We start from the raw sequence: 13,040 nt of genomic DNA, 5'->3' as shown, positions 1-13,040 counted from the left end.
AAGTGGCTGTGAGAGAACAGGCCTTTTCAGTGGCTGCCCCTCGGCTGTGAAATGCTCTCTCCAGGGAAGTTTGCCGAGCGCCTGCATTGTCAGCGCAAATATATTTTTGTTTCCCCAGGCAGTTGGCACTTCAAGCGAGTTGATTTTTGGTCTGTTCTTTGTGTTTTGGTTTTCCTTTTTAATAAGATTTTATTAAGTCCACACACAACCGACAACAGGCAATGACACTGCTGCAAGTTGTCACAGTGAGACAGAGAGCAAGGTGCTCAGGTGTGGCTTACAGAGCTCCCGGTTTTAAGTTCTTGGCCCTTTATGAAGTTGAATCACAGCTCTATGTCCACCAACAGATTTATCCATCCTCTTCTGCCAGTGTCTTCTCTCTACAGGGTAATATTAGAGTTATCATCACTGAATTTCACCCCAAATTCCTGCTTGGGCATAATCATCTGATGACTATTGAGAAAAGCCAAAGGAGTGAGTCTGGAAAAAATTCTCTGGCATGGAGTAAGAGTTAGGCTGCCTCCTAGCTTCACCTGAAATATAATTTGAGGCAAATTAAAACATCCCCGCTCAGGGAAAATGTCTGAGGAATTTTAAGGACTGTTGAAGAGAATTACTGGGATGTGGAGTTCTCATCCCACCAACAATTTTCTAAAATTAATGTTGTTTGTTTCAGAGAAGAGTGGAAATGGAAGCCTCTGGCTCTGGTGACTCTGACAGAGACATGGAATTTCCAAGGGTACGTCGGTTCTGATGGCTACTGCTAAATTGTAAAGGCTTTCCAAATCACAAAGTACCTTTAAAGATATAAGACACTAACATCACAATAAGAGAAAAACCTGTATGGTAGAGCCAGCGTGATGTAGTGGTTAAGAGTGGTAGACTCGTAATCTGGTGAACTGGGTTCGCGTCCCCGCTCCTCCACATGCAGCTGAGACTCCTTAGGGTAGTGATAAAGCGGGATATCAAATCCAAACTCTTCTTCTTCTTCTCTGTTGGGTCAAGATAGCCATATTGATTCGTATGCTGTCGGTGGGGTTTTGTCGTTGGGCTGTTTGTGTAATAAAGGGGAACCACACCAGAGTGAAGGTGTCCTCCTTCGAAAACCTTTTCCTGACAGCAGAGGGACACGGCAAGGAGATGGTATCCGCAATATACAAAACACTGCTCCAGAATCCCATAAATCCCCTCACCTCAGTCAAAAAAGAATGGAAGCACGACATAGGCTATGAAATAAACCCTACCCAGTGGACTAAACTGTGGTCTAAACTAAGGTTACCAGATTTTTTTCAATGAATCTGGGGACACTTTTCAACTTCCTACTAAATAGATGGATTTTGTCAGGGGACTGATTTGTAAATCCGGGGACTGTCCCTGGGAAACGGGGACGTCTGGTAACCTTAGTCTAAACCTCCCTTTAAATGACACCTGAAATGACAGAGGAGCCTGAGAACTAATTGGTTCACTGTCACACCGATAACAGTTTGTTCTGGGGTGCGTAATTTTACAAAGTCATGTGGACTCTTAACCTGAAAATTATACTCTGTGGATTCTGGATTTTTCTGAAAGTTTAACCATATTCAATGGCCTAGATTAAGAACATCCAATGTATTCTTATAGCACTATAATGATAGCACTTATAGCACTATAAGAAGGCATTTCACATCCATTGTCATTGTAGGAACTCTCTGAAGTAAACAAGTTTTATTGTTCTTGTGCTGTGCTGTGTGGAGCTGAGAGACATCAGCTTCTCAGGGTGTCCCAGCGAGTCCATTGCTGAGGGAACAGGAGCAAAATCTTAATCTGAATATATCTGATTTATCTAGGGTGCCCCTGGACCTCCAGGTCCTCCAGGTCTACCGGGGGCTCCAGGACTGCCAGCACCAGATTCAAATGCAGGAATTCCTGGGTTGCCAGGAGAAAACGGGAAAGGTGGAGCCGCCGGGCATCCGGGTCCTCGTGTGAGTATTTGCTGGGCGAGAACTTTAGCTGCATATATTAGCAACGCTGCCCAAGAACAAATATTGATTAGCAGCTTAATCCACCTTTTCCTACTTGCCATGCAAAGGATGGCACAGCTGTGACCATGGCAGTGCTGTCTTTCACCAGGCAAAGAGTAGGGCTGGGTGACATTTCAGTTTTAAATTAACCCAGCCTCTCTCTGCTGGCAGGTGGCAGCTCCTCTTCTTAACTTTAAAGTAGCTCCCCCCCTTTTTTCTCAAGGAAACTGCAGAGAAACATGCCCCATAGTTGCTTCAAATAAAAAGAAAAGAAAACACTGGTCTGGCCCCTTCCCTCTTTTCCCCATCTGCATGTGCTTCTTACTTGGTGTGTTTGTGTGTGTGCAGTTGTCTCTGGGCTCCTCATTTTCTCCTCTAGACCCTCTGCCTCACCTAGAACTTTTCTCAATTCTCCCCTTTCTTTCTCACGCATTTGTTATTATTAATAACAAATTAATATATTAACATTAATATATTCTCCTTATATCTGTAATGTTATAGTGGAAGCATGCTATCACTGAAAACATTTTCATATAATTAAATGCATCAAGTTTTCCTTGCAAAAATATTTATTTTCTTTAATCATTTTTTACTCTGTAAAATTTTATCCATTATTACTGGTTTGGCCTGCTTTATAAAAGAAATGCAAATTCCCCTGTCACTAAAAATCTAAATTTTGTCAGACCCATAAGTAGTAGCAGTTGCCAGGGCATTGCCACATTCACCTCTACATAGTTTCAGCCTTTTGTCAAACATCATGATATATTGAAGTATTGCAATATTTAGCTGGTGATATATTGAAAACCAGATATCTCCCAGCCCTAGTCAAGAGCTTCTCCATAGTCATGCCTGCAGATGGAAAGATGAGATGGCCAGGGAAGCTGGAAGTGAGTTGAAACATCATGCCAGCTTGGCCTGGTTGGGCTGTCTCACTGCAGATGGCCATGGCTCCTTGCCCAGCCAGAGTTGGGCATCTCGGGATCAGGCCTGGTGGAGTCTCTCCACCAGGGGCTAGAGCCCCTGTTCTGACAGGGCTTTTGGGGAAATCCTACAGCTGCTTCTAAAAGCCTTGCTGCTTCCTCCGCCAGGGCTGTTCCCCAAAAACTTTGAACCAAAGAAGACCCATAGGATGTCACACAAGGGGGCAGGAGGGAAGAAGGCTGTGTGCCAGTGCTCACCCCAATGCTGGATTCATGCCTTTGGGCTTTTCCACATGCCCTTTGCTGCTGCTGCTTTTTATGACGGCTGTCCATTCCCAATTTTTAAATCAGCACACCATATTAGCCTTCAAAACTTTCTTTTCTGCAAACAATTTATGTGTAAAATCAGAATTTATCGCAGACGTGATTACTGGAGCATAGTTGGGTAATTTGAGTGAGATGATTTATTGCCTTATTGAAAAGAAGGCTTTTCAGAAGCTCCCTCTCTTCTAAACTGTGTATTTGGATTTAATTCCAGTTATCTCCATGGTATTTAATAAAGTGCACTAAAGGGCCACAGGTTAAAGTATGTATAAGGTGGGGCTTCATCACACAGGACTGCCAAGTAGCATTCGCATTGACCCCAAACCTGTCTTCTTAAGCACTTAAGTACCGAATTAGATGTTGAGGCATGGAATTGGGAAATAATTCTAAGAGCAGATTTGCCAACGTAGCCCCTGTGCTGATCTCAGCCTTGTTGACTGGACAACTTTTTAATAGGAAGCGTGTCTGAAAATGCATGGGTAAAAACTGCCTTTAGCAACTGGAAATTTTCATCTTACTAAGAACTTGAAAGTTACAGGTGTTTTGTCTGATTGCAGAAGTTTGTGGGTGGAATTTGACTAGCAGGATGCGTGCTTGACACCTACAACTTCAGCCCTTTAATAATCAGTTACCTCCCATATATTGTCACAAGTACACAGTAGTGTTTGAAGTATGGCACAAGATGTTTTGTTTTTAACCACCTACTTACACTGCCAACATGCTCAAAGGAGCAGGAAGAAAGTAGCATTCTCTCTTTGCCACAAGAAACAGCTCTCTTCCCTCATACAAACACAACACATCTTTTTTTTTCTTTTTTTTTAAATAATTTTTATTAGGTTTATAATATACAAAATTCAAATTCCAAAATACATGTTTCCATAAATCTAATGAACTCCCCCCATCTTCCGGACACTGCATTCTCTGTAAAACCAAAACCTCAGCAATTTGTTGACTTATTTTAAACATACTAATATATCTTCCATTTTATCGTGATATCTGGTCTCTAAACATTTCAATCCGAATCCATTAATTTTTAGTTTCAACACAAGAAAATTATTTCATTACACCACTTCTGTCTTGTTGTGCCTTATTTACCAATTCAAAGATTTACCAATACTGAAGCTATAATTTCCTAGAGAGAAGCATTTTTTAACATTCATACAACTTATAATGCTTTTTCAAATAGTCCTTAAATTTTTCCCAAACTTCCTCCGTTTCTTCTTCTCCCGAGTCTCGAATTCTGCCAGTCATTTCAGCCAGTTCCATATAATCCATCAGCTGCGTCTGCCATTCTTCCAGTGTGGGTAGATTTTGTGTCTTCCAGTGCTTTGCCATCAGGATCCTTGCTGCTGTAGTAGCGTACATAAAGAAAGTTCTATCTTTCTTAGCCACCCTCTGGTCTACCATGCCCAGGAGGAAGGCCTCCGGTTTCTTGGGTAAGGTGAGTCTAAGCACCTTTTTTAGTTCATTATGTATCATCTCCCAGAAGGCCTTCACCTTCGGGCAGGTCCACCAGAGGTGTAGAAATGTCCCTTCCTCCTCTTTACATTTCCAACATTTATTATCAGACAGGTGATATATCTTTGCAAGTTTGACTGGGGTCATGTACCACCGGTATGTCATTTTCATGATATTTTCCTTCAAGGCACTACATGCCGTGAATTTCATTCCGGTGTTCCATAACCTTTCCCAGTCTTCAAACATAATGTTGTGCCCCAAGTCCTGCGCCCACTTTATCATGGAGGATTTAACAATCTCATCCTGTGTATTCCATTTAAGCAGCAAGTTGTACATTCTCGAAATTAACTTAGATTTTGGCTCAAGCAACTCTGTCTCTAGTTTCGATTTTTCCTCCTGGAAACCCACTTTTTTGTCCGCTTTAAAAACTTCCTGGATTTGAGCATAATGCAACCAATCTCGCACCTTGTTTTTTAACTTTTCCATACTCTGCAACCTCCATTTATCTCCAATTTTTTCAATTATTTCCCAATATTTAGGCCAATGAGCCTCCATATTGAGTCTTTTACGTGCTTTGGCCTCCATCGGTGAGAGCCACCTCGGAGTTTTACTCTCCAGTAAGTCTTTATATTTTGACCAGACCATAAAAATTGCCCTTCTGACAATATGGTTTTTGAACGATTTATGAACTTTAACCTTGTCGTACCACAAATATGCATGCCACCCAAAAGCATTATCAAATCCCTCCAGGTCGAGGACATCGGTGTTCTCCAACAAAATCCAATCCTTCAACCAGCAGAGGGCTGCAGATTCATAATATAACCTCAAGTCCGGCAGGGCAAACCCCCCTCTTTCTTTCGCATCTGTTAGTATTTTAAACTTTATTCGGGGCTTTTTGCCCTGCCAGACAAATTTAGACATATCCCTCTGCCATTTTCCAAAACATTCCACCTTATCCACGATCTGGAGGGCCTGAAACAAAAATAGCATTTTCGGCAAAACATTCATCTTTATAGCAAACACAACACATCTTATGACTGCTGTTTCTGAAAATTTCCATGAAATGAGACTGTCTGCTCTGCGCATTTTGTTTCCCCATTTCCAGAACATAAGTTGTTCAACAGGGTTATCACCTGCAGTGATAAGAATCTCTTCAAGGAACTTAAGGCTGACCGATATCACACAGAAGAGGCAGCCTTTGTATGAAGTACAGGTGTCCAGACAGATGATTTCAAGTGAATCTAAGTTCTGAGCTATGCATTATGGGAGCAACCTCTATCCTGGGCCGTGTGTTGCACCAAACAGCTTAAAAGCAAAACATAAAATGTCAATTTTACGTGGAGAAATTGCAGGTGGGAGAAGCGTGGTGGATACTTTCCCTTCCCCACGACTGAATTTCACGTAGCCATCCTTCAGCATAATCTGACTTAGTGGGGAGTACACCTGAAAGTGAGGAGATGTAACGGGGGGAGTTGTGGGTGAGAGACACAGTCGCCTCCTCTTCTGCCAGTTTGTTGCTGAAACACCTTCCTACTGTTGCTTTTACAGCTGGTTGTTCTAAGACATGGGTCTGCCGCTGTAATTAGTTCTATCCCAAATGCATTCATCTGAAGTTGTTAATCATCTAGATATTCCAGACTCCTGTTAACTAATGAAGAGATTATAAAGATCATACTGAACATATGAGGGGTAGTCCTTTTTTAAAAAAAAGTGTTATACTGTAAGTTAAAAAGCAGCCTTATAATTTGTGTCATTACAAATAGCTCACATCTGTGATTTTTCAGGGTCCCCCTGGTCGTCCGGGTCAAGATGGATTGGCTGGTTCTGCAGGAGCAAAGGGAGAAAAAGTAAGTTGCAAACGCAAGAGTTTGTTTTAGAGATGCTTACAAAGACCCTGGGGAAGCAGCAGGTTTGGGAGGGATGATCTGGGTCAGTGGTTCCCAGTTGGTGGTCCGCGGATCCCAGGGGGGACTGCACAAACCCACCCAGGGGGTCCGTGGCACCTTTCACAAAAGAAAAACTAGCATAGAGATATGAACATTTTAAAAAGTAGGGGGTCCATGGCTTGGCTTTTGAAAAAATAGGGGGTCCACTATGCTTAGTTAATGGGGAACCACTGGCCTAGGCCATCCTCCATTTGAGGTGGAAGCTCAGTATTTAATAATTTGCTTTGCAGACACAGATACTTGATAATATGCCTGCTGTCAGTAGCACCATTCCAGTGTGAATAATAATAATAATAATACTGTAATAATAATAATAGGTTTTGATTGCTCAAAGTTTTGATCGTTGAAAATTCTTCTCACATTATATTTTGTTGTCATCCTTACAACTACCATATATAAATGACTTTGACTTTATGAGCAACTTTCATCAACCCCCCTCGTGACTTCATGGCGCAGGACAAGGGTGATCGTCAAATGAGAGACTTTCTGATTCACAGCTCTGTCCCATAGGAGGCAGATGCACACCATATAATTCAAGTGCATTCAACATACATTTAAAGCATATGATGTCCCCCCAAAGAATCTTGGGAACTGTAGTTCCCCCCAGACCTACAATTCCCAGTACCCTTAGCAAACTACAGTTTTCAAGATTCTTTGCGGGGGGGGGGGTATAAAACAATGCAGCTACATACTATACTATACTATATTATACTATACTATACTGAAGTGTTTATTTCTTTGGTAGTCCTTGAATCTTCTGCCACACTTGCCACCCCTTTCTGCCACCCTGTGTGGCGCATCACACCCTTTGAGAGCCACTGATCTAAGTAGGTAGTCCGCATGAAAGGCATGCACATCTAAACCAGAAGCATGGAGACAAAGAACAGGTCTTTTTCACAATCCTGCCATGAACTGTATGTTTAATGAGTGGTTAAATTATAAATCAAGTGCTCAATATATTATAGATTAAGTACTCCACGCATACATAAAACTGAATTATCTCTGAGTTTAAATAGTATTCTGTTTATAGTACCCACATGAAGACTTTGAAAAGGTTATCTAAAAATGTGAATCTTTGCTTGCTTTGCTTGCATGATAAGGTTTACTTTCTAATACATGCCAGTGTACATACAAGCCCATCTCTAAGGTAATGTATGTATTTAAAAGGGGAATACAAGCGTTTGTTTTTCACTGAAGACTAACACTGGCATATTTTCTGAGTTGGAGGAGCCGAGATGGTTACTATGACAATAATTATGGGATTTGATTCAATAACTTGCATCAATAACAAGCAATGTGAGGGTGTGTAGGCAGCCTGCCTGCACAGAGTAAGTAATATGTCTTATCTTACAGGGTGATCAAGGTATTTGGGGGTCACCTGGAGCAAAGGTAATTGAACAGGTCCACCTTTAATCATATTTAATAATAGTTCTTATATCTCATTGGTAAAGTTTGGCTCCACTGGACTCAACAGTACCAAGATTTTGCATAGAACTCTGCCTGTGGTCTAACACTTAAGAATTAATTCTGGATTTGTTTCCACTACACAACTACTATTCACTTTTTTTTTTTTTTGAGTAATGTAATGCAACTTTAATGCCGGCAGCTCAGTTTTATCTGCCTTGATGTGGGTTATCTGTGAGAGGTTTAGTGCTGTGGCCCTACCTTATTCATGTACCCCTATGATGTTTTAGTTCATAATTCTGTATTTTGTTTTATTTCTGTGTTTTATTTCTGACTATCGGTCAAATAAAGGAATTGATTGATTGGTTTTATCTCCAGTTCACCAGAGCCAGCAAAAGCGATGCAATATTTAGCAATGTTTCCATGGAAAACAGAATGTAAGAAGTGTTTAAGAATATATGTACCGTATTTTTCGCTCTATAAGACACACTGCAAAATTTAAGGGGAAATGTGTGTGCATCTTATGGAGCGAATGCAGGCTCCATGGCTCAGCGATAGCAACATGAAGCCTTTGAAGCACAGTGGAAGCGCTCCCACTGCGCTCCCGGGGCTTCACATTGCTTTTGCTGAAGCTCGGAGAGCAAGAGGGGTCAGTGCACACCGATCCCTCTTGCTCTCCTGGCTTTGCTTCGCTGGATAGGCGCTGCACAGCTTTCCCTCTCTGCGCAGCGCCCCTTCAGCGAAGCGGGAGGAGAAATGGAAGGGACTGCGCAGAGAGGGAGATTATTTTTTTCCCTTGTTCCCCCCCTCTAAAACAAGGTGCGTCCTATGGTCGGGTGCATCGTATAGAGCGAAAAATACGGTACATAAAAAAAGAATATAAGAACTTAACAGGAGTTTTCCAGGATTAGGCCAAAGGGCTACTTCCTGTTCTCACAAGGGCTAAGCAGATGCCTATGGGAAGCCTGGAAGCAGGTCCTGAGAGCAACAGGACTGTGAAACAGGAAGGTGCCACCTCAGACTCTCCCTCTCCACCAAGCTCCCTTTACCGGGGTCGTGTGGCAGCTTTCCTCCTCGCTTCTCCAGGGGCAGCAGCAGGGTTGGGTATGATTCTGCCACCAAAGATGGCTGCCTAAATCTGCCTCGTGGGTGGGCCAGCCCTGGCACTCTCCCTACTTGTGGTTTCCAGAAACTGGTTTTCAGAGGCACGCTGCCTCCCGCAGGAGAGGCAGAATGCAGGCATCAGGGTTAGTAGCCGCAGATAGCCTTGCTCTGCATGAATTCGCCTAATTCTTTTTAAAAGCCATTCAAGTTGGTGGACTTCTGCCTTGTGGGAGTGAATTGTTGATGTTATGTACTGAAGTTCTCACCCTGGGCCAGCAGGGGGATACTGTAGATAGTTCAGGTCCACAGGTGCAAATAAGGCGTCAAAAATGACGTTCAGTGATTGGATAGTTACAGAAATTTGTTACAGTTACGTTGTACTGGAGCTCTATATAAGCAGGCTGACTGAACCCTTCAGTTCAGTTCTGTTCTGACCTGTGAATAAACAAGAGCTGTTTGGAGAATTGCTGTGCCATCTGATATGTTCACCCACAACTTAACAGTTTGGTTTAACAGGATTAAGAGATATGGTACTGACAAGAGATTTCCCTCACTCCCACTTCCTATGCGTTTCCTCTCCACCCTCCACTTCACTCCACAGATTCACTCCTTTACCTTACAAAATCATCTCTTCCTTTCCCTCAGGGAGACCCTGGAGATATTGGATTACCAGGCACCAAAGGAGCTGATGGGGAGCCTGGGAAACCAGGGACCCCGGGACTTCCAGGACCCCCCGGACCTCCAGGACCCCCTGGCTCAGGCTATGGATTTGGATTTGAGGTAATCTCTTTAGAAGGGGTGAGAGGGGCTGAGTACATAAAAGTCTTGGCCTTCAGAAAACCAGGGGTCATTTTGCCCCATAAAATGCCCCACCCAGCCACCCCCTTTAGTGTTAGGGCCTACTTGGCTACTTGCTTAGCTGGTCAACAGAACCGGAAACGAATTTTTCCTCCCAATCTCAGTTGGCTCTGGACTCTCGGGTTTTTAAATTTCCCTCAGTGAATACTTTATCATGTTAGGTGTTGACAATCCTCTGTCACAATTTTGTGTGGAAGTGGGAATTGGGCAGGATCTGAATAGTAAGGGGCCTGGATTAAGGATTGTTTCAAGGCATGTTTCTGACCCAAATATCTCTCTCCGTCTAGCCACTGCACACGACCAATGCTAATCCTTCTTACTGATAATTTATTAGCTTTTTGCATTTCTATAGTGATGGCTTGGCTCCTCCACAGACATGAGTTCCTCTCCTTTAACCTCTTTTAGGGGCTCACCCAGACAGGTCTGAGTGGTTTTCCACTTGTCCTGTGCTTTTTAGTCATGACTCTGAGCAGTTTTGCTTTTGTTCTGTCGCTTTCCCCTAGAAAATCCACTCTTTAGCGCTAAATCGGAGCAAATGGCAATCCTCAAAAAACCCTGTTTGTTCCAAATCAGCTTTGAAGATTGGGTTTCCTCGTTGGAAAGCGGCAGGGCAAACAAAGGTGTGGAAATACAGTTGTATTCTCTTCCAAGTATTCAGCCATGGTCTGCTTGTGTAATGGATTGATTCATTGTGTGCCAGGGACCAGGGATCAGAGTGAATAGGCAGCAACATGGTGTTGTGTGATCAGCTGAGCGAAGGGGAGCCGGTAAGGTTCCTGCTTATGTGCTGTGCCTCCCACTCTGCGTGGCTGTGGAAGTTACTTTGTGAAAGAAATCACTCCAAATCTCTTGAAAGTTTGTGTTTTTATGTAGCTTGCTAAACAGGATGCTCTCATGAGCTGCTAATTTCAAAAGGTCCTGCATTAAACCTTCAATGCTTAGTGTGAGTTGGGATTTGCAGTGCAGGAGGATTACCGGTACTTGTTTGACTGCCAGCGTAGCCCGATGGAACTGTTCTGTTCTTTTCTGCCATTCAGAAAGCCCCCGGTGGGTAGGCACTTAGCCAATTAAATCATTGACATTTCCTATCTCCAGGGATTTATCTAAGACAAATTAATTCTAGCTTGATTTTTCTTCCAGAAAGGTTTGATAATTGACATTCCCGCAGGAGAAGGTGTGTCAGGCCAGCTTGTGGCCTATTGCACCTCTGGAATTTGTCCACAGCCTAAATGCCAAAGTGTTTAAAGAAAATGGGATCTGGCTGGCCAGCCAAAACCTGAGTTTCCCCACCCTCCATGGGTCACTTGGGCAAGCGGGTGTGGCTTGGAGGATCAGCTTCACGAGCCAAATTTGTATCCCAGCTAGGCCTCACTGTGGGCAGAAGTTTCCCCACAGATGTGTGCTGGTATCCAACAGAGGCTGGTGTGTTGTTGTTGTTGTTGAATTAGTCTCAATCTAATTAGGCAAGTCTCCAGCTTTGAGTTCCCCTTTTGTTTGGTTGAGTTGAAGTCTGCGCTTAGTGTGTTGCATACTGTAGAATAGAGCCATTGGTTCAGTTTCTGGGGAATGCCAAGGAATGTGCCATGCAGAACAGGTCTTGTATGCCCTTAGTGCATCTGGCCTGAATTTTGCCTGTGCAAAATACTGTGTTAACGTTGCAAAGATTGCCAGGCTGCTCATGGCGAGTGGCTGTTGAACTGCTCCTGGAGTGTATCAGAGGTTTATAATCGGCTGCTCTGTAGTTGTGTTGCTGTCCAAGCTTTTCTGGTGGCTATTATAGTGGGGGGGGGGGGTTGAAAGAGAGAGGTCTCAGATATTTAGACCTTAGGTCAATTTGTATAATGCATTTTGGAGGGATAGTGAGGTAAAACCCCCCTTGTTTTAAATGAATAATTGAGGAAATGCCTCCTAAATTTGTTACGTACAGAAAAGGCTGTTGTCATTTTAACTAAATATACATGCAAATGAATGGTGTTGTGGGTGGATCTGAATGAACTTGCGGAATCTCTTCTAGTTCCAACCAGGGCCTTTGACCGTAAAAAGATCAAGGATTAGCAAGAATTTGGGTGATCTTCACCATGATACCATCAGAAGGCAAGTGGCCTCCACTTTCCTCATGGTAGCCGAAAGGATGACCATCCTTCAAGAGCTGCCAGTTTACCAGCCACTCCAAGCCTTTTGTGCTTTGGGGACGGTGGTTATACTTCATTGATATTACCAGCTTCCCACATCAAAAATTCAGATTACTGAATATCTGCTGTACCCAACAGTGTGATATTGTAGACAGAAAGTTTTAAAGAAAGATATTAAATTGTGCTTTTAAATGTCTAATAACCTACTTCAGAAAACCTTTGCCCTACAAGAAGTATACAGGGAAAATAACTAACTTTCCATTTTTAAAATGAACACATTAGGATATGGAAGGCTCAGGCATCGTTGGTTTGTCACGTGAACCTGGAACCTCAAGACCAAGTGGGCGAAATGTAAGTAAGCCACAGTTCTAAATCCTTGTGGCCGTAATCTATCAGGATATCTCATTTTATTTAATCAGCTATTTGTGTTTTCCCGTTACTGATTAAGATTGCTTCCAAATGTAGGCTTTCTGTCCCAGTCATATCTGATTTTTCTCCATGTGTGGCTGGCACATGAGCTTCCCCATGTTCTGCTTTCTTCGGTCATTAGTTGCTGTTCCACCATGTGCAGGAATGGTCTGCAAATGGGTCCCTCAATTAGTGTGGCCCCCTCTGCAGGACATGCACATGTGTATTTCTGTACCTTTGTGTGTGCAGTAAAAAAATAACCAGAAGTGCACAAGATTAAATGTTACCAGCATTCAGTTGTGATGTTTCACAGGGGATGAAATAGAAGCTTGTGCTGTGGTAAGCAAATCCGTTTTCCTTTGTTTGCTTTAATGCTGAGGTTTTGAAAAGAGCAATATTTAACTATATTACCATGCTGTTTGATTTGCTGAGGGTGGGTCGCAGCATCCCCTCCCTCCTTAGTGGTGCCCTATAGGCCCCCATAAC

General features: G+C 43.0%; 1 protein-coding gene across 1 annotated transcript in view; it reads left to right on the top strand.

Annotated features, from left to right (window-relative positions):
• COL15A1 (collagen type XV alpha 1 chain) overlaps nt 1-13,040 on the top strand; it is a 124,466-nt gene that overhangs the window by 66,409 nt on the left and 45,017 nt on the right. The window contains exons 12-17 of the mRNA XM_081883813.1: nt 677-739; nt 1,827-1,961; nt 6,487-6,549; nt 8,002-8,037; nt 9,802-9,936; nt 12,429-12,497. Coding sequence (XP_081739939.1) covers nt 677-739; nt 1,827-1,961; nt 6,487-6,549; nt 8,002-8,037; nt 9,802-9,936; nt 12,429-12,497 — 501 coding nt within the window. The remainder of the gene's footprint in view (nt 1-676; nt 740-1,826; nt 1,962-6,486; nt 6,550-8,001; nt 8,038-9,801; nt 9,937-12,428; nt 12,498-13,040) is intronic.

The sequence above is a fragment of the Podarcis melisellensis genome (assembly GCF_964234715.1).
Source record: "Podarcis melisellensis genome assembly, chromosome: 13".
In the NCBI taxonomy this organism is placed as follows: Eukaryota; Metazoa; Chordata; class Lepidosauria; order Squamata; family Lacertidae; genus Podarcis; species Podarcis melisellensis.
This window is presented reverse-complemented; position numbering and strand designations above follow the sequence as displayed.